Here is a 13,433-nt window from a genome sequence, read left to right on the forward strand (position 1 = left end):
CGCACCACCACCATCACTACCATCATCATCATCATCATCGCCCGTCAGCGGCCTTTGCCTGCTGTGGTGGCAGTACCCGTCACCGCCGAAACCGAGAAAGCTTGAAGCCCATTCATCCATCCGTCCCGCTGATCGCCGCGAAAATGCAAATTTGCCAAAACGGAAACTCAGTCATGCAAAAAGGGGAAAAGGAAAAAGGAAAGAGAAGACGAGGAGGGAGAAACGCCAGGGAGAGAAGGAGCAGGCATGCCGCAAAGGAAAAAAGAGGGGTGAAAATGCGCTGCTGACGAGATAAAGGGGACGTCAAGACACTTGGGAGTTGAGGACTCGACGACGCCAACGCATCAAGCCAAGTAGCGGTAGGCCGGGGGCGAGGCGTCCTCGATGCGCTCGAGGAACTCGCGCTCGATCAGCGCCTCGATGCGCATCTTGATCATGTTGATGTCCGGCCTGAACTGGTTCGCCAGCTGGCTGACGGTCTCGGAGACGAGCTGCGAGTGCGCCAGCTCCTTGCGTTGCCTGTGAAATCATGCGTTAGTACGAGCTCAAATAAAAGTAGGCAGTAAGAGGAACTTACTTCATGATGCGCACAACGGCGGCTTCGATGCAATAGCGGCGCTCGTCGTTGTTCTTGTCCTCCGTCTCGCGGCGCTCCTTGTCGCCCTCGACCTTGTTGCCCGCCGTCACGACGCCAATCTTGACCTTGTGGAACTTGCCGCTGAAGCCGGGGTTGAAGAGGAACCTGTCCGTCGACTTGACCTCCTTGCTCATTGGCTCCTTGATCAGAACTCGAGTCTTGGGCGCGACGGCGAGCGATTGCAGGTTGCGCGCCAGCTCTTGCTTCGGGATGTTGGTCCTGGCGTGAATCTCCTCAAATGTCAAGGCCGCGCCATCGGCCACGTCGTTGAATAGCATCAAGATGATCATGGCGTAGGTCGACACGTTAATTTCGTGCTTGCGCTCCCTGAACCCCTCTTTTGTGGGCACCTTGGGGAAAGTGGCTCTCATGTCGGCCGTACCCATGTTGCCGAGCCAGGTGAGGGTGCGACCAGAGTGGCGCTGGCCGTAGAACGCCTCGAACGACTTCTTCATGCGGTCGACCTCTGCAGGGTAGATGCATTTGTTTTTGCTTGCCTTCTGGCTGTCGTCACCGCCGCTTGATATCGTGTCCAAGGGCCAGGTCATGCTGGTAAGGATGCTGACCGAGACTTCGACGCGCTTGGGGTCGGGGTCGCCCAAGTTGGAGATGTGGTTCTTGAAGCCGTTGGTCAGCTCTTCCGAGATGGCCATATCCTTGAACATGGCCTCCAGCTTCGTCGTGAAGTTGTTTCCAAGCTCAATCTTCATGCGTGAAATCATCTGCTTCTCGACTTCGTTGCTGAGGGACTTGCTCATGAGGAGTCGCCTGCAGAGGTGCTTCTTGTAGTAGCGCTCAAACAGGTCCTTGTCGACAATGTACCGGAGCAGGACGATGGCCTTCTCCAAGACAGCATCAACTTCAGCCTCCGTCTTGCCCTTGATGCCCTTCTTCATGTTGTCGTCAATGAACAACGAAATGTACTCCGAGCTCCTGGGGAAGGCAGAAGAGTTGATGAACTCGGTGAAACTCTTGGTCAGAGCTGATTGCATGCCCTGGTCCGACTTGAATGAGTGCCTCCATATGGCATCGAACCTGTCCTTGAGGATCAGCACATCCTCGACCCATTTGATGGCGGCGATGGTCGCCTGGTTGACGGCCTTTTCCGCAGGCTTCTTGCTCTTGTCGCCCTCTCCATTCTCGACCGGGGCCTGCGCGGGCTGGGCTTGAGACGCTGAAATCGCCGCCTTGTTGATGTCGGTGCCCATTTCGACCACCTGGTTCTGGATCGCCCTCACAAGCTCCTGCTTTCTTGAATCCACCCGGGCATTGAGGTCGTAGACCAAGCCCAGATCATCCAGCCTTTCGTTGGCAATCATGAACTTGACACCACTGTCTGATTCTATAAGGTCGTGGATCTTGTTGGCGATGAGCTCGTCCTCGACGACCGACTCAATCCTCTGCGTCGTAGTCTCCGACAAGGTAGACTTGCAGCGATCAACTTCTTCGCGGATCCGTTTGCTCGTGTGTCGGCAGTAGCCTCCAGCATCCGACTCACGCAAGAGCCTGTCTCCCTCGGCCTTGTAGAACTGGCGACTAGCCTCCAGGAATTTCGGCTCAAAGGAGGTCACGTAGAGGCGCTGGTTGACGTCCTCCGACAAGCCCTCGAACAGGCTCTCCAGCATGTAGGTGCATGACTTGATGAGATGCTTGTCAATGACGTCTCCGGTCCTCTCCATGTGAATCTGGTCAAGGATAATTTGCGTAATAATCTCCATCATCGTCTCGTCGTGCTGCGGAATGTTCGGCGGCGAGCGCAAGATGTGCTCCCGGAAGAGGCGCAGAGAGGTCGTGTAGACGGAGGGCTGCCTGTTGTCCGCGCAATAAACACGTTCCTGTTGAAATTGTCCTTGTCAGCTCCAACCCGAGACATTGGGGCAACGTCATAACCAACCATGTACATCAGGACGTCCGTCAGCATGGTCATGCAGAGCTGATAGTCCTGCCATTGCTCTCTGATTCCCCTCAGGAACTTCTCCTCTTGCAAACGGCGCTCATTGGTTGTAGTCTGGGAGTTGCCGCCCTTCAAGCCCGCGAGCAGGCTGGGAGAGATGAAGCTCGAGGCACCTTTCCTGACATCGTTCGTGAGCCAATCCCTCTCGAACTCGAGGACGCGGTTGTAGAGGTCCCCCCCCTTCTTCTTCAAAATGACGCGGTACGTGTGGCGGTACAAGGCCTCGTAGGACAGGTCCGACGCGTTCTTGGTGTGGATCTGGCGGATGGCGGCAGAAATGGTGGCCCAGGTCGTTTCGAAGTCGACCTCGCTTCCGTTGATGCCCTGCAAGTGAGTGCTCATGTTAGCATCGGTACAGCTTGAGGGTTTGGTGCTGCTGCGCTCAGTTCAAGCTTGCCGGTGGGCAAGTAAGATCGGAGGTCCGGCGCCAGCAGCAAGTCGCCGACGCATGAACAAAGTCTCGCTCGGAGCAGACGTACCCTGCGAGGCGGACGTATCCTATTCCTTTGCTGCATTCTGCCACCGTACATGGACATGTTCGATCCGGTAGGACTGCGCAGGTGGTCCAGAAGAGATGTGTTGAGGGTCCGAAGGTAGCTAGCTCTTAGCACCCGAAGCGAGCGCCGTGATCTGGGTCGGCGGAGGTCCAAGGCAACGCAGAGGAAGTTGAAGCGGCAAGGCTAGCGCGGCGAGAAGGTAGAGGAGGTCAAGAGTGAGCAGGACGCACACGCATTGTCGAGTGTGAGCGAATCGAGGTTGAGGAGGCGGAAGGACGCGAAGATGGATGTAGAGGGTGGGTCTGGAAGCTAGGGTAGCGGCACGAGGCGCCACACCACAGCCAGCGAGAGCAGCACCGGAGCCGGGGCCGAAGATGAGCCGGCGAATCCTGGAAGGTATGACGGCAGCCGGCAGAGACGCGTAAAGTGAACTGAACTTGACCTGAACCCACCAGACCGTCGTCCACCTCCAATTGCCCCAGTCACTTGATATACTGCTGTCTCACCAGCCTCGCCCCCTCCCAAAAACATGCGCTCATCTCGTACTCTCCTGCGCCTTTGTTCGCGCCAAGCGCAGCTCTTCTCAGCGCCTCGCTCCGCCGCTGCGCCGGCCCGCCGCGTTCATACAGCTAGCCGCCCTCAAAGCCATTTGCGCCAACACCAAGCATTCCTCCCCCAGATCCAGCGCCGCGCCTTTTCGCACACGCCCGCCTCTCGCGACTCGCACGACAAGCCGCATCATGCCCCACCAGTGGTCCCCGCCGGCGCCGAGCGAGAGGTCGACCCCGAGATCCCCGCCTACAACTTGACCTTCACCTGCCGCGCCTGCACCACGCGCTCCGCCCATCGCATCACGAAACAAGGCTACCACGAGGGAACCGTCCTCGTCACATGTCCCGGATGCAAGAACAGGCACTTGATATCAGACCACCTCAAGGTGCGCCCTCCCCCCAATGCTTGTCTGGTACGCGACACCACCGCTGACGCTTCTTCGCAGGTCTTCCAAGACCAATCCGTTTCGCTCGAGGATATTCTCAAGCAGGCCGCTGAGGGCGGCCGCCAAGGCGTATCCCTCAAGCGCGGCGCCCTCAGCTCAGATGGCGACCTCGAGCTGTGGGACGACGGCACCGCGACGCCGCGCCAGGACGCCTTGAAGCCGGAGCCTCGCGCTCCCTCGGAACCAAACAACAAACCGTACGGCTCTTCGTTTGCCAAAAACGACCCGTCAACGAAGGGCTCTGGTGACAAGAATTGAGACGCTGTTGGATTAGAGGAAAGGGGATAAATGAGGTAAAAAAATCATGGTGAAATTTATAACCGGCGTCCAGGAGCGTTCGTTGCAAAAGAAGCCGAAATGCGGCATGCTAATAAGATCATGTATATTACGACATTGGGGCCGCTAAAAGATCTGTTACCATGTAGTCAGGCGGCGAAATTCAACTCCCATCTATTCTGCCCGTTGTGCGTTTCCTAGCTTTCCATCGTGCTCCTGGGTGTTTCTGCGCTCGAATATCCATCCATCCATCCTTCTTCCAAAAACGTCACCAACAGCGCCAAATCTTTGTGGCATTGACGGTCTGCGAAATCATGGCTTTGGTGGACGAGGGCTCCCTAGTTGCGGCTTTCATGATGCATGACAGCTCCAGAAGTGCAGCCACGGGGGTAGACGACAGCTCCCGACGCTGTGTCTGTCCAGACGGTCGCTTCAGTCACCCATGGCGTAGTCGCTCATTCTGCTGATAGACCCACACAGTATCATTTTTTCCGGCGTCCTTGACCGGATTTCTTTGGCCCACCGATTGTGACCTCATCCATTGGATATTGCCGGCTCAAGGAGACGACAGGCAGCGAGGGTTTTGAGACGACCGGGCCGTTCGCCCATGTTTCTGCATGATAAACCGCTGGGATGCTGGTCCATGGCCACGCTCTGCCGAACAAGACGGAGTCGCGGTCATCAAGTACTTGCGATGACGTCATCTGGAAGACGACACCTCAAGTAGGCCCAGAATGGTTCAAAAGGCCGGCAGAAGCCTCCCTCTCAAGACTGAGCTTCATCTCAAGGTGAGAGTAGAAGTTGGGCGAGCGGCAAAACTCGACGTACAATGCGTCTCTCATCCTGTGGCGCTGCAGCGGCCCCTGGCCTCTAAACTTGACGGACGTGCCGTGCTTTGCGAGGCTGGTGAGGAAATCTGCTTCTGAAAAGTTTGGATACTGCAGGTTTCCACCTGGCGACTTGACGTTTGATGCCATGCCCGTTGCCAGATATCGGAGGATTGGCGCGAGGAATTGGGCAGTCAGTTCGGCAAAGTGCCGCCGTATGAGAGGGCCCACGGTGTCTGGAATTGCTTGGCCGGCTCGCAGGTTGCTGTCTAGATTTTGGAGAAATGCCCTGTCCGGTTTGAGATGCTTCTTAACGTCTAGATTGGATGGTATGCCACCAGGGATGTCGAAGCCTGGAGGGCAAGCCAGCTGAGACCGGTACAGCTTGACCGGAACCGGGCTGTTGGGTTTTTGGAGGTAGATTACATATGGCGTGGAGCTCTGGGATGCTTCTGCAGCATTCAGGATCCGCTGTAGGAGGAAGGGATTCGTGATGCCGACGATGAAGTGCCGCGATGTGCCGCCGTTGAAGCCTGCAACACAAAATTCGGATTGCATTGTGACATAGGGCTTGACGTCACCAGCATACGGGATTGGCTTGATCAGGTCAACGAGCCCAGACACGACATGGCTGCAGAGCTGTGGACTTTTGGCGATGACGATGATGTTTTCGCAAAGGAGCATCCTTTCAAAGACAGTGTAGAGCTCGGAGAGCGAAGGGAAGAAGGACACGAGATTTGCCCAGGAAGTAACCGGCTGGTAGGCGTAAATTGGCTGCGAGATGGTCTCCGCATGGTGAAGGCGAGCAGAAACGAGCCCCTGGAGCGGAAATCCCAGATGAGGGGCACTAGAATCTAGTTAGCGGACAGCCATCGCCGCTTGAAAGGATTCTCTTACATTTCGAGCACCAGTAAGGAACCAAGAAACGGAAGTTCAAGCCGCCCAACTGACGGCGGTGGCCAAGACGAGATTTGGGAACAGGCAACCTCAAACGTCGTCGGATCACAAAGGATGCCACCAGCCGTCATCAGATGGAGGATCTTGGTGAAGAAAGCCGGAAAGTTGTGGTTGGAGACCAGAACTAGACTCTTTTGGTTGAAACGCCGTTTGGTATTACGATCGAACTCTTGGCGGAAGACACAGTTGCAGTAGAAGCTGTTGGGACTGCCATACGGTGGACAGGGAGAGCCGAGTAGGATGTCTGGAGAGCGGTTGCGGATGGTGAATTGGAAGTTCAGATCCTCTCCCATTTCAGGGTTTTGTTGTTCTGGGAAGCTGTGGCGGTGTAAGGATATTTCCACAGCAGTGATAGGAACAGCAACACTGGGTGCTGAAAGAAACGATTCTGAGTCCAAGGAGTAGTTGTTCACTCCTGCAGATGAAGCTAGAATTTTGTCTGCTGCCACAAGACGCCTAACAAACGCAGATGGGCCCAGGGAGCTTCATTTCCTTCGGCACCAGTGTGGCGGCAAAATAGATTCGTTGGAAAAGATGACTTGGAGGACGGGAAAAGAAAAAGGTCTTACCTGTTGAAGCATATTGCAGTCAAATCAGCTTGAGAGAAAGCCGTATCGGGAGGGTACACGAAAAGGACTTCGGGGCCCACATCTACGTTGAAATCGCAAACGACACTGCAGCTGTTAGTTGGAGCCAAAGGTTGCAGGAGAGCAGAACTGACAAAGATATGGCCCAGTGGCGGAAAGTGGAGAGAGAAAATGGCTGCGAAGTGCTGCGCTTGCGGTGGTGGATCATGTGCTTCAGCTTGTCCATGTCGTGGGTTGTGTTTACGGTGCCCTGACTCGGGCCCCTATACCAGAAAGGCGGAAAAGAGTCAACGGACACGCAGGGCGATCCGGAGAGGATTTAAAGTTGGGACACGACGAAGAGGGAGCATCACGGAGGGCAGAGGGGGGCAGAGGAGGTGGCAGGGCAAGAGATGTGACTTGAGCGAGACGAGACGAAGAGATGCAGTAGCATGGCGCAGGTCAGTAGTCAGTCAGTCAGGTCCAGGTCCAGGGCCAGCGACAAAGCCACGGCGAGCCGGACGTCGGGCCAAGGGGGAATCAGGTGGCCGCCTCCTGGCTTGTCTTGACGCTTTGTCTCGGCAATGACATTTCGACGCGCCTGATCCCTGGGCGGTGAGGTCACGATTGGGCCGACCTTGGTGCTTGGTCCTGTAGCTCCTCCAGCGTTCACGGCATGCGGAATCAATCATTGAGGCCTTGGTTTTGCTTCTTGCTTGCGCACCCCGAACAGATGCTGTGACAGCCGCTTGACTCGATCTTCTGACGCGCTCAGGTCAGAACTGAGCAAACCGCCCGCCGTTGTCTCCTGCGGTGCCCATCTCCAGTCCTCCGCTGCCCGCTTCCTCTGCCGCCTTCCCCACCGAAACCACGGTCCAGCTTCAGGTCCAGCTCCAGCTCCAGCTCGAAGCTACCCTCCGCCTCGCACCTCCAGGCAAGCGCAATGCCCTTTGGCACAACCGCGCCTTAGCCATGGATCCCAACATTCAAAAGGCCCTCAACGACAAGCTCTACGACAAGCGCAAGGCCGGTGCCCTGGAGTACGCGTTCCCAACCGGAGCTCCTCCTGCCATCCAATGCTGACCTCGCCCGACAGGCTTGAAGCCCAGGTCCGCGAATCGCTCGCGGTAAAAGACTTCGACAAGATTCAAAAAATCGTCCACCAGCTATGTCACGACTACGCCTATGCCGTCCACCAGCCGCACGCCAGAAACGGAGGCCTGATAGGCCTAGCTGCCGCTTCCATAGCGCTAGGCTCGGTGAGCTACAATCTGTTTCCACTTTGCCCTTCCCGCTCGCTGACAGGAGGGCAGGATGTTGCCAGGTACTTGGAAGAAATCGTTCCCCCGGTTCTCGCCTGCTTCTCCGACCAGGACGCCCGCGTCCGCTACTATGCCTGCGAGAGCATGTACAACATTGCCAAGGTTGCCAAAGGGGAGATCTTGTTGTACTTCAACGAGGTGTTTGACGCGCTTTGCAAGGTGCGCTCGTACTGTGTTTCCCCCAACAATCCGTCGTCGGCTGACATGGGCGCTAGCTCGCTGCGGATTCCGAGGCTTCGGTCAAGAACGGTGCGGAACTGCTCGACCGCCTGATTAAAGACATCGTCTCCGAATCGGCTGCTTCGTACGTTTCGATTCTCCACCAGCCAGAGGACGCCGTCGACGACGACTCTGCGCTTGGAGAATCTGGCTCACCATCCATCGACGTCCCCATTGCCTTCTCCCTCCCCAAATTCATACCTTTGCTTCAAGAGCGCATCAACGTCTTGAACCCGTTCACACGCACCTTCCTGGTCTCTTGGATAACTTTGCTTGACTCCATACCGGACCTCGAGCTCGTCACCTACCTTCCTTCCTTTCTCGCTGGACTCCTCAAATTCCTGAGCGATCCAAACCAGGACGTCCACACTGCAACACAGACCGCGCTGGAGAGATTTTTGTCCGAGATCAAGAAAATCGCGCGGATAAAACGAGGGCTGGCAGAAAGCAGAAAGAGCCAAGGAGAGGAAGGCAAGAAGAGCTCCAGGTCCAGCATAAGGAGCGCGCGAAGCATCCAAAGCTCCCACGACTTGGAAGCAGACCACGAAAAGGTGCCAGGCATGGACGAAGATGACCAGAGGTCCGCGAGTGAAGAGACGGAGTCGACGACAATGAATGATCGCGCATCTGGCATGACGGACGGAGACTGGATACCTGGCCAAGATGTCCAAGTAGACCATGCAAAAATCATAGATACTCTGGTCACCTTCCTCAGTGAATCTCCAGGTGAGACTGACTCTTGGCGTGCTGGAACCAGGCTAACGTGGCGCAGAGGAGGAAATCCAACTCACGGCACTCCGATGGATTGACAGCTTCTTTGAAATCTGCCCCGAGGACATTTTGCAAGTCATTCCACGCTTGCTGTCACATGTGCTACCCGCCATGGCCAGCGAGGTGGAGCAAGTCCGTCTGGCTGCTAATCGCGTCAACAATTCACTCATGGACTACATCATGTCTCTACCCGATGAGGCCAAACCGCCGCAACAGCAAGTTACCGCAGGACCTGTCAAGGATTCTGCAGCTGCAGATCGACGAGATTCCAACTTCGGCGTGAAGGCTGGCAAGTCCTCTACCCGGGAGTCTACGGTTGATCTCAAGGCTGCCGAAGCAAAAGCACAAGAGCCAAAGGGTGTGCCGAAAGTCTCCATCATACCAGATCCCAACGACGAAAGTTCGCCAGAGCACCATCCAGGCGCGGACCTGGACTATGAGGTTGCTGTCAATGCCTTGACTTTGCAATTTCTCAATGAACACGAGGCAACGAGAGTGGCTGCCCTCTCCTGGCTCATAATGCTGCACAAAAAGGCCCCAAGAAAGGTATTTCCATACCCTGTGAATTCTGACTGTGCTCAGTACTCATGATGATTAGATTTTGGCAATCAATGACGCCACCTTCCCCGCATTACTCAAGACTCTATCGGACCCTGCCGAATCTGTCGTCACAAGAGACCTCCTGCTGTTGTCGCAAATATCGAAAAACAGCGACGATTCCTACTTCACCTCCTTCATGGTAGCATTGCTGAGCCTTTTTGCTACTGACCGCCGCCTTCTAGAGACGCGCGGAAACCTCATCATTCGCCAGCTTTGCCTTTCGCTCAGCGCGGAAAGAATATACCGAACGCTGGCAGACTGTTTGGAAAGGGACGATGATGTCGAGTTTGCCAGCATCATGGTTCAGAATCTGAACAACAATCTCATAACTGCTCCTGAGCTTGCAGATTTGCGCAAACGGCTCCGCAATCTCGAAACTCGCGATGGGCAGACACTCTTTGTTACGCTTTTCCGATCGTGGTGCCACAACGCCGTGGCTACCTTTTCCCTCTGCTTGCTTGCCCAAGCTTACGAGCAAGCATACCATTTGCTCCAAATATTTGGAGAGCTGGAAATGACCGTCAACATGCTGATCCAAATCGACAAGCTGGTTCAGCTGCTCGAATCCCCCGTCTTCACTTATCTTCGTCTTCAACTCCTCGAACCAGAGAAGAATCCCCATCTTTACAAATGCCTTTACGGTGTGCTCATGCTCTTGCCCCAATCGTCGGCCTTTGCAGCGCTCAAGAACCGCCTTAATAGCGTCAGCGCCATTGGCTATCTTCACATTGCTCCTCGAACGTGGGTTTCCCAAGACTTGTCCTCTATTACACAGCTAATCCAATTCTTCAGTGCCCCTACTCCTACAACATCATCATTTGAGCGCCCAAATCGTCTCAAGTCCCGCGAAGAAGGCGGCATCAAGTGGGTGGAACTCCTCGAAAAGTTCAAACAAGTCCAAGAGCGTGCCCGCCGCGCCAAACGCGACGCTGTTCTCGGCCCTGCAGGCACCGCGGACATTGCAGATGCTATCGCGTCCCGCAACGTGGGCAATTCTTCCAATGCGGTCGGCGGCACTGGGTCGTTACAAACTGGCCACGATGGTACTACGGATAGAGACAAGAAGCTGCCGCCGCGGCCGACGCAACAACGCCCCAACTCGGCCGGCGGAGCGCGCTCGTCTGTCAGCCCGGAGCAGGTCGCCGGCGGAACCGTCAAGGGACATCAGAAGAGTAAGAGTAGTTTGAGTCAGCTGGGGCGATTCGCTGCCAGGGGCGCGGGGAAGAAGAAGTAAGACGCGGGCGTGGTTGGTCTTGTTCCTAATGGCTTGGCGCATCGACTATGGCGCTTGGGACTGGAGAGCTGAGTGCGCACATATACTGGTCTGCAGTCGGAAGATTTTGGCTCGCGGCGCTGGTGTCGTTGTGGTGGTGGTCGTCTGCTACTGCAGGTGGGTGGGTGGGTGGGCAAGCTTAGCATCCATCATCTTCTCGCCACCTCTGAATAATTGGCCTCTAGCGGCGGTATATACGCTGCTCATCTCATTGGGCGGCTCTTTGCATCGCTGTCTATCTGTCTGTCTGTTCGTCGTCTTCCCCCTCGAATTTTTTCCTCGGTGCGCGGTGGCCTCCTCGCTTCCTCTTCTCTCTTCTCCGCCTTCTCTCGTCTTCTTGTGGAGTTTTCGGTTTTCGGATTCTCGTGAACGGTCAGAGTCGGTCCTCGGCTGCAGGGGCGGGATACCACTGTCTGGAATAGTACATATACATACATATATACATACCATACCGTATCATACCCCTTGCACGCTTGCACGCTTGCCTTATCCACGGCAGCAGCCAAAGCAGCATGGGGGTGGATGGATGGGGAAGCACATGGGGCAGGCCGGTAGGCGTCGGATGGTTAGGTACTTAGCAAGAAGGAAGGCAGGCGTGTGCCATTCCATTCTGTTGGTGTTTTTTTGTTCGTGGATCAGCTGGTCGGCTTTTTTTTTTTTTTTTTTTTTGTTGCGGCGGCTCTTTTGTAAGTAGATTGCTTGGTTGCGCTGTGTGGGCGGAATGGATGGCTAGAGAGGCTGCGCGGTGGTCTGTACCTAGGGCAACATGAAGAAGAGTAGACACAATCCAACACCCCTGAATATTAATCCTCATACCCCTCCTGCTCCCCCTCATCATACGCCGCCTCAACCCCATCCCCAAACCTCTCCACCTCGCCCACGCCCTCGCCCACCCACTCGGCCGCATCCTCGACGCCCCCTTCGACATCCTGCGGTATGTCCTCGACATCCTGCACCGCACCGTCCCACTTCTGCTCCGTCCACTCGCCCGCCTCCTCCGCGCCCCTCTCCACGTCCTCGGGGAACTCCTCGACGTCTTGCACCGCGTCGTCGACGCCGCGTTCGACGCTGCCGACGCCCTCGCCAACGAACTCGGCCGTCGCGTCCGCGCCGCGCTCCATGTCGTCGGGGAACTCTTCGACGTCGCGCACAGCGTCGTCGTACTGCTGCTCCGTCCAGTCTTCCGCGCGGTCGGCGCCGCGCTCGACGCTGCCGACGCCCTCGCCGACGAACTCAGCCGTCTCGTACGGTGCGGCTTCGACGTTGCGCTCCAGGCGCGCTTTGTCTTGGTCCCAGTCTTGTGCTGTGAGGGGCAGAGGAGGGCGCGTCAGCTACGGCGGGTGGGTGTTGTGCGTGTGGTCGGGTGCGACTGGGCAGGAGAATGGGGCCAGGAGGTCAGGGGGTGAGGAAGAAGAAGGGAGAGGATGAACAACGTACCGATCTCATCGCCCTCGTGCATCAGCAGCGCGCCCGCCGCCGCGCCCCCCACCGCGCCCATCGCCCCGTACGCCATGCCCGAATGGCCCGACGACTCGTTCTCCTCGCGCGGCCGCTCCTCGTAGTAACCCCCCCCTCTTTCATACCCTCCTACTCCTCCTCCGCCGCCCTGGTAGTACCCGCCCGGCTCGCCGCCAGGATACTCAAACGTGCGCTCGCCATTGGCCTCGTTGACGAAGAGCCAACGTCCGGCGCCGGGCTCCCATCGCGCGATCCAGGGGGGAAATAGTTGCGGAGGGGGCCCAGGTGGCCCGCTGCTGCTGCTGTTTTCGTAGTATGTCTCGCTTGCTGTTGGGGGCGCCGCGCTGCCGCTGTTGTTGCTGTGCGTAAAGTCCGAGAGGGCTTCGGACGCGAGGTCCCCGAGGAAACCCATGGTTTTGTTTGTGAGAGTCTGGATGTTTGGTGGAGAGGGGAGGGGGGGCAGGGAGACTGGGAGGTGTGTGAGCAACTGAGGAGTTGAGGTGTTGGATGGGACGCATCATTGCTCGTCGATATGTTTACTCACAATATTATAAGACGCGGTGTTCCTAGATGTGTCCGGGTAGATGTCGCAAAGCACCCACGAACTACTGTGTCAGCGTGTATCGAGCAGTCGTCCCGTCCGTCTCTTCTTGAACAATCGCGAACCCAACAGCCAGCGAACCTCAGCCCCTCCCCGTTCATATACCCCACCACTGCATGCTCTCGAAATAACGACGCCCTCCCTCCCTCTCGCGTGAAACTGTCGATCAGAAGCGCCCCGGAGATTCGGCACACGGACGGCACGGCACAGCAGCCGTGCTGCTCCAAACGACGCACCCAGCAAGAGTGGGTCGGACTGGATCAGTTGCCCTACTCCTTCTCTTAACTTGGACATGTAGCATTGCGTGCGGCAAGCTTTCCGGCGCTGCCGCCGCCGCCTATCAATCTGCTCGTACGGAGACCACATGCATGGTCGTTGGCTCGCCCGCTCAGGTCGTCGTTCTTCTCGTATGTACCTACCGTGGCACCTCGCTCCCGGCAGCCTCTCGTCTCGCCTCGCCATTGTGCTGGCCAGCTAC

General features: G+C 56.7%; 5 protein-coding genes across 5 annotated transcripts; 2 read left to right on the forward strand and 3 right to left on the reverse strand.

Moving 5' to 3' along the window:
- Window positions 1-344: 344 nt before the first annotated feature.
- On the reverse strand, window positions 345-2,933 carry J3D65DRAFT_558554 (Cullin; the record flags this gene model as incomplete). The annotated part of the gene is made up of 3 exons (XM_066797372.1): window positions 345-519; window positions 578-2,472; window positions 2,532-2,933. 3 exons carry the CDS (start codon window positions 2,931-2,933, stop codon window positions 345-347), a joined length of 2,472 nt encoding a protein of 823 aa, XP_066652666.1.
- Window positions 2,934-3,538: 605 nt separating this feature from the next.
- On the forward strand, window positions 3,539-4,543 carry J3D65DRAFT_576521 (DNL zinc finger-domain-containing protein). Its single transcript, XM_066797667.1, has 2 exons — window positions 3,539-4,025; window positions 4,086-4,543. The coding sequence occupies exons 1-2, from the start codon at window positions 3,618-3,620 to the stop codon at window positions 4,341-4,343; spliced, it is 666 nt and encodes a 221-aa protein (XP_066652667.1). The 5' UTR covers window positions 3,539-3,617; the 3' UTR covers window positions 4,344-4,543.
- Window positions 4,544-5,080: 537 nt separating this feature from the next.
- Window positions 5,081-6,940, reverse strand: J3D65DRAFT_558287 (uncharacterized protein; the record flags this gene model as incomplete). The annotated part of the gene is made up of 4 exons (XM_066797355.1): window positions 5,081-6,035; window positions 6,086-6,463; window positions 6,715-6,819; window positions 6,867-6,940. 4 exons carry the CDS (start codon window positions 6,938-6,940, stop codon window positions 5,081-5,083), a joined length of 1,512 nt encoding a protein of 503 aa, XP_066652668.1.
- A 443-nt stretch (window positions 6,941-7,383) lies between these two features.
- J3D65DRAFT_634943 (vacuolar protein 14 C-terminal Fig4p binding-domain-containing protein) lies at window positions 7,384-11,023 on the forward strand. Its single transcript, XM_066801266.1, has 7 exons — window positions 7,384-7,751; window positions 7,808-7,970; window positions 8,025-8,192; window positions 8,249-8,978; window positions 9,025-9,569; window positions 9,622-10,364; window positions 10,416-11,023. The coding sequence occupies exons 1-7, from the start codon at window positions 7,684-7,686 to the stop codon at window positions 10,855-10,857; spliced, it is 2,859 nt and encodes a 952-aa protein (XP_066652669.1). The 5' UTR covers window positions 7,384-7,683; the 3' UTR covers window positions 10,858-11,023.
- Window positions 11,024-11,644: 621 nt separating this feature from the next.
- Window positions 11,645-13,082, reverse strand: J3D65DRAFT_77272 (uncharacterized protein). The gene is made up of 3 exons (XM_066804177.1): window positions 12,899-13,082; window positions 12,334-12,822; window positions 11,645-12,199 (listed from the first exon to the last, which is right to left on the reverse strand). The coding sequence occupies exons 2-3, from the start codon at window positions 12,764-12,766 to the stop codon at window positions 11,700-11,702; spliced, it is 933 nt and encodes a 310-aa protein (XP_066652670.1). The 5' UTR covers window positions 12,767-12,822; window positions 12,899-13,082; the 3' UTR covers window positions 11,645-11,699.
- Window positions 13,083-13,433: the final 351 nt, after the last annotated feature.

Source organism: Phyllosticta citribraziliensis, assembly GCF_038025025.1.
Source record: "Phyllosticta citribraziliensis strain CPC 17464 chromosome Unknown J3D65scaffold_10, whole genome shotgun sequence".
NCBI lineage: Eukaryota > Fungi > Ascomycota > Dothideomycetes > Botryosphaeriales > Phyllostictaceae > Phyllosticta > Phyllosticta citribraziliensis.